The 7,310-nt window shown below is 33.7% G+C and overlaps 1 protein-coding gene across 1 annotated transcript in view; it reads left to right on the top strand.

Moving 5' to 3' along the window:
* Positions 1-464: 464 nt before the first annotated feature.
* miip (migration and invasion inhibitory protein) overlaps positions 465-7,310 on the top strand; it is a gene marked incomplete at its 5' end in the record, with an annotated part of 11,883 nt that continues 5,037 nt past the window's right edge. Inside the window, one exon of the mRNA XM_016268320.1 lies at positions 465-486. Coding sequence (XP_016123806.1) covers positions 465-486 — 22 coding nt within the window. The remainder of the gene's footprint in view (positions 487-7,310) is intronic.

The raw sequence follows: 7,310 nt of genomic DNA, 5'->3' as shown, positions 1-7,310 counted from the left end.
CACTGGTGCAGAACTGCCCAGCTGTCCATATCAGTTAGCCCATCATAACACAAGTCGAGGGATAAATGCTAGAGACCAGAATAGAATGAGAACAACCTTTAGCTCACAATAGGGAACATGGGTGAATGGCTGCTAATTACAGGCGTCCATTAAAGATGACGAAGCTCTGCAGGCTGATCCCGACATATAGAATCAAGATGAGTTTGTTGAACACAAAGTAGATATTCCTTTCAAATTTATATAAGCGCTTTATGGTACAATTTTCTTATAAGCACGCATCTTTCCGCTTCACAGGATGTTAACTGATGGAGTGGTGTGGATTACTTGTGGATTATTGTGATGTTTTTATCAGCTGTTTGGACGCTCATTCTGACGGCACCCATTCACTACAGAATATCCATTGGTGAGCAAGTGATGGAATGCTACATTTCTCCAAATCTCTTTCTGTGAAGAAACAAACTCATCTACATCTTGGATGGCCAGTGGGTGAGTACATTTTCAGCAAATGTTCATTTTTGGGTGAACTATTCCTTTAAGGTTTGTGATTTGAACAAAACTCTAATCCTAGTTTGCCCATGCACTAATCATTTACATTTTAGGACAGCAATATGGTGCAGAAATGACATATTTGACCGTTAAAATCAATGTGAATTACCATTTACAACTCATTTTACTTTGATAATATTTATTTCTAAATGAAACATCGCATTTGATATGAAAAAATGATGGGGTGGGACTTGATTCAGTTAGAATTAAACACCAGAATTGTGTCAATCTGAATGCAAGTTTGCCTCAAATAAATAATAAATAGACAGCAATTAAAAGCATTAGCAAAAGTGAAATATTCAATTTTGAACTATTAATCTCAGCATTTGTCATAGTAAAAAATCCAACATAATTGTATATGCATTATTGTAATATTAACAACAAGACTCACAAAAGAACAAGTACTACTCAGAGAACAAAATATCATTGCAATAAATATTAGTTCATAAGCAGAAAGCTCATTTAAATAATGGGCTTTTAGCAAATATTAGCTAAGCTGCTGTTTTAAGATAAGAGTTCCACCTTAACAGCTTAATTAAAAAGCTTTCAAAGCTTGTCAAAGCTATGTTCCTAATCATTGAGACAGTGAAGAATTTACCTGAGCGTACTCAATCTTCAGTCTTACACAGCACGGCAAATAAATCTCTAATGACTGAATTTGTTCTCTGTGCACCGGTACACAATTAGACACGTTTTGCCAAGAAGAGCCGAGTCCTCAGTCTGCTCCCAGGTGCCTGAGCATTCAGATGACAAGCCATGAAGCCAGTAATAAGTGCATGCAGACATCTGAGACCAAGAGCATTTATCTTTGCTTCTTGTCACATTAGAGGCCGCAGGTTCACGTATCAGCTACAACTCAGAGGGAGAAGCACGTCTTCACATTAAGGCCTATATGCAGGAGAGGTTTTATTTTACTAAGAGAGTTCATTGTGCTGCATAAGATTAAAGTGCAAAGGTGCACAATAGCGCTTGGAAATTCTGCTGATGTTACGTTTAATAAACATGCATCTTGGTTCCAGGAAATTGCAGCCGTACAGAAGCATATATTAAGGTCAACACTTAGGCAAATGCTCTTTAAATGGCAACAATCAAACTGGATTTTGACATTTTCTGAAGAAAATGTGCTCGTGTAAATCTCACGACCATGAAGTGGTTTCAATTTAACGTAAGGCAAGACATGCACTGGTCAGTTTGGTGATTTTGGGCTATTTGGCTTTTAATAACGTGTTATTACAGACTAGTGGAAAGACAACATGCAAAATACACTTTTAAGTGTTTATTTTATTGCACTTTATCTATATGCATCTGTAGATTTCAATTACAATACATATATTTAAAGGCTGTTAATGAATCAATTGTATTTTATTTTATTATTTTTGGCTGTTGATAGTATTTACTGATTTATGGAGTGATAAAAAGAGATTTAACTCGGTCAACAAAATGAAACAAGAATTATGAAACTTACTTTAACCAATGTTAAGATTTCTGCTCTGGAAATGTATGCAAATGAATGCATATTTAATTAGATAATGCCCCTTTCATACTTAAACATAACATTTCATAAAACTTGTAATACAAAATAGTTTTTTTGCCATTCTTAACATAATCGATCAACTGGGGAAGTTTGATTATTAGTATTACTATTAGTTACATTTTTTACCCTATTCTAGTTTGCCCTAACAGAATTTTCATGTATTTTATCATCCACCAGGCAAAGATAAAAAGATCATGTCTGCAGCTAAAATTATGCAGGACTATTTATGCAATAAAGTTTAATATTTAGGGTTAGTGATGTGAACAAACCCCTATTAAACCAGCATATACTGTATCGTTGCATGCACTTAAAAGAAAATGTTTTTATTACATTATATATTTTTGTTTTATTAAGATTATGGTGCCAATTTATATGGGCATTTTTACACTCTTAAAAATCAAGATTCTTTATTAGCACAGATGGTTCCATGACGTACCTTCATACAGTCTTGCCACTCCTTTATTATATAAAAAAAGATTGCTTCGATTTTTAAAATGTTCTTCCCACTAAGAAAAAAAAGGTTTTTAAGAACCAATGAAAATGGTTAAAAATGGTTTTAAGAACAGTTCACGGAAAAGGCTCTTTAGGAAACCCAAAAAATGCCTATTCTATGGAATCATTGCAAAAACCCTCTTTTGGAACCTTTATATTTATTTTGTAATTTACAATACATGAATTCATCCACATTTATGTTCATATGAGCCAATTTGTTTCACATAATCAAAATGCATTTCCATATTTGGTGAATATATGCACAAATTTGTCCAATTAACAGTGTGACGTACTATGATGCCTTAAGTTAAAGAAAAGGAATTGCATGCTGGAGGTGAGCGAAACGACTGCTGAAGACGTCTGTCTTTAGTCCAAGCAGCTCTTGGCAGATTGATGGGCCTCGGTCATGGTGTGGTGACCTGCCCTACACCACACACTCATTTCATTGCTGATTGACTGCTATGTTCCCTTCAGGAGATTTACTGCTCGAATTTAACTCATCAGACAAGGAACAGAAGGTGCAAAACAAAGAGACGGCAAGAGGCCATCAGTCACAGTACACCCTGTAAACGGAAAATAACTTTTTGTTTGGCCAATTAGCTCATGAATAATCTCAGAAAAGCTAGCATTAAACTAGCTTTGGACTTAAATCTAATATTGCTTAAGATCTCAAAGCTTAGCGGTCAAAAAACTCTGAAGACCAATGTTCCAAGTCAACATAAAATCAAGTGGGCCCCTATTTACTTTCTTAAAGGAATAGTTCACCCAAAAAATTATACTCACTCTCAGGCCATCCAAGATGTAGATGAGTTTGTTTCTTCTTTGGAACGGATTTGGAGAAATGTAGCATTCCATCACTTGCTCACCAATGGATCCTCTGCAGTGAATGGGTGCCGTCAGAATGAGAGTCCAAACAGCTGATAAAAACATCACAGTAATCCACAAGTAATCCAAATGACTTGTGAAATGTTAAGACGCTTTTAACTTCAAACAGTTGTTTCTGGCTAGCACATAATTAAACATTTGCTTTTCTCCAAATCTGTTAAATGAAAAAACAAACTCATCTTCATCTTGGATGTCCTGAGGGTGAGTACATTTTCTGCAAATTTTCATTTTTGGGTGAACTATTCCTTTAATTCATATTCTTGGTCAGATTGTGAAAATCTTATTGGTAAAAAAAATCGAAAAAATAAAATAATAATTCTCAAAATAATAATCATCAAAATGAATCAGAATAACTTTTTTGGCCAACATCATCAAACCCTCTTGTTTTTCACCCTCTCCAAACACCTGTTAAATAAATATCAAATAAAAACAAACAAACCAACAGTTGTGATTCTATCAAATATAGCAATGTACCACGTTTCAAAAGTGAAATATTTCTGATTTTGCCATTTAGCAGAGTCTTTCTTATCCAAAGTGATTTTCCTACAACAAAGGGCTTTGCTCAAGGTTTCAGGATCTAAACCCACAACACTCGGGTTATTAGCCAAGATCTTTAACCACTAAGCTGCACTTCTCAAAAGAGCCTTGTGATAGCACTTTTAATCACATGCACAACAAAATAATTATGCTGTACTTTAGGCGTCTGCTAACCTGTTATTACTGCCCATGTTACCAAGGCAATGCGAGGAAGTGCATGAATTCCCTTGTGTAGAGGTTGACCTCTCTTTCGCATCATTACAGTCACTTTACTGTTGTTTTATACAGCAGTGAAATGATTTTGATAATTCAGAAAGTGAACTGTCAGACCTTGTTGCCCCGAGCTCGTGTGTTCTTGCTATATTCAACAGCACTTGGCTTGAGACTTTTCATCTAGCCGGCTAATCCGTCTTATCTTAATAACATCCACCCTCTATCTGGCACATTGCAGAAACAATCGACCCAAAAGTGCTCTTTTATCAGCCTGTTCAATATCAGGATACCTGTTCTACAGAAACCTCCTCGGCTGATCTTATCGCTTTGACTCGACTGTTTATCAGGATTTTTCACTGTGACAAGTTCACATTTTTGTGCTAAATATACTTTTATTCTGTTAAAATGTTATGCCTTTAAATTCATATTCAATATTTGAGCATGCATTCTAAGAAAATATATTTCCCTACATATTAACCATCAATGTATCAACTAGTTGAATGTATATTGAAAATATACAGAATAATATATTGTGTTAATAGATTATAATATATTAAATAATACATAAGAAAATGGCTGCTTTTCATATATTGAAAAATATGTGACAATATATTTACTTATATATTGTAATGTATTATATTCAATAATACACTTGATAATATATATGGTACTGTGTGTATATAAACATATTTGGTGCAATATATGTACACGATATAGAAAAAAAAAATATATTGCATATACATTGTGGAATATTACATATATATTGTGGAAGTGTGTGTGTGTGACTTTAGTAAGACATTTGTTTTTTTCTACTTGTATAACTTGTGACATGAAAGTTTATGAATATGTGTTCAACGTTATGTGTTAACTAATGAAAGAGAAAAAAAGTTTCAATAAAGCTATTACATGCAAATCATAGTGCAGTTTTGGTCTTCATTGCTCTGTATTTTATTTATATGTATCAATATATAGCCATGCGTGGTTCATGAATATATTGCAGTAGCCTATACTAAAAAGTACTAGTTTCCCATATATGGAAATATATGATTTACTATATCACATTATATTTTCCAGTATATTCCCATATATTTTTGTTTGGGGAAGCTATTAAGATTTCAGGACTACAGAAATCCAGTTTTACGACCTCGAGCTTCACTAATTCTGGTAATGGGAAACAGTTCAAAATATGAATCTGAAACATATTTATTTCTTAGAATTGTCCTCTTGCTCATCACACATCAACATTTTTAGCAGTTAGCATAAAAGCCCAATTTAAATTAGCCAAATACTGCCCTCTGTTGGAATATTTAATACATAAATCCACATGCAACTAAAAGACATATTTTACTTTTATCTATAATTCTCTAACATTTAAAAGAAACTGTTTTCTTAGACCCTGTGCAACCTGTTCTGAAGTATTCCACTATTTACATCTTGTCCACATGTTGGTTTTTCTTCCTTCAGCCGTGATAAACGATCCCTCATTAATGAGCTATAAAGTATTCAAGCAGCATGCAATAATTGTCTACAGCACAAACTGTGAAGCGAGAAATTATAGGTACGGTTAGGGGTGACCCGACTCCGTGACCAGCTCTGTTTAATGTTAATGGGATGCAACACAACAGTGCAGTGGTCAGTCTAATGACATTGCACTTGCCTGGACACCTCCGAACACATGAAAGACGTGCTCTGAATAAGGAGAGACACTAGTGTGCACTGCGCTGCAGGACAGCGTCCATGGCATTACTGTCCTCCTCCTCACTAGCGCGCGCATGCTGTGCTTTGATTGCTGCCATTATGTCCAGACAGCATAACTGAGAGTCACGCTGAACACTTCGAATCAAAACACAAGATGCATGGGCACATGTACAAATAAATGTCAATTCATTTGAGAGGTTTAAAGCGTACTGGGGTGTGCAATGTTGTAAAAAAAGAGGATTTATAAATAAATAAATAAATAAGCTTTATGAAATCATATACTGATGCTTGGATTTTATTCCCAAATGCAACGAAATAGTTTTTTTTAATAGATAATAGAAATTCTATTAAAAAAATTATATTGCATATAATTAAAATAATTGTATATATATAAGGCTGCCATTATGTGCTTACAAATATAGTAAAAAACAATATTGTGAAATATTATTACAATTTGAAATAATAATTTTCTATTATAATATATTTTAAAATGTCATTTATTCCTGTGATGTAAAGCTGAATTTTCAGCATCATTACTGTAGTTTTTAGAAATCATTCTAATATGTTGATTTGATGCTTGGGTGTGTGTGTGTGTGTGTGTGTGTGTGTGTGTGTGTACCTACTTAACCATATTTTGGGGACAAATTTGTTTTGGGTTGTACCCAAAAGTGAGCAAAACCTGACAAAATCGCCAAAAACCTCCTCTTGGGGATGTCCTCATTTGTAAACTGGTATAAAAATAAAGTAAACAAAGTTAGTAGGGTTAGGGGTGGGTTTAGGTTAAAAAGTGTATAACTATCTATATAAAAACAATAGAAGTCTGTGTAATGTCCCCATTTAGATAGTTAAGTAATCTATTTTGGTGTCTGCATTAAGGTACACATTTTACAAAAGTGATTTTATAAAGCATCTTAAATGCACGTGAAGTGTCTACTTCAATGTTTTAAATCAATGATCAAAATACGGGTGAAATAATGTTCAACCATCATTCAGTGGAAAAAAAACGGCACACTTAAATTCTGACCTGTACTCATTAAAATATGTAAAAGAAAAAGTGACCATACTACATTTTTATTGTATTTTAAATGATTAAAAACTTCTTGCTGACAAACGCGGGTAAACCGAGTGGTTTGAAAGATAGTGGTAAAGAATAAAAATGCCTTTTAATTTTATTTTGGGGGCTGCACTGATTGTTCATGTCATCTAATGATGCTTGTTCTAAATATTCTTTTGTAAATCATGGTTAAATGTATGATCTCATCATATATATGCGCTTTTTTGTTTTTTCACACAAAAGTGTGTATAATATATGTATGTATGTGTGTGTATATATATATATATATATGTATATGTGTGTGTGTATATATATATATATATATATGTGTGTGTGTGTGTGTGTGTGTGT

Source organism: Sinocyclocheilus grahami, unplaced genomic scaffold, assembly GCF_001515645.1.
Source record: "Sinocyclocheilus grahami isolate Dianchi unplaced genomic scaffold, SAMN03320097.WGS_v1.1 scaffold44.1, whole genome shotgun sequence".
In the NCBI taxonomy this organism is placed as follows: domain Eukaryota; kingdom Metazoa; phylum Chordata; class Actinopteri; order Cypriniformes; family Cyprinidae; genus Sinocyclocheilus; species Sinocyclocheilus grahami.
Note: the sequence above shows the minus strand (reverse complement) of the source record. Positions and strands in the feature narration are given on the sequence as shown.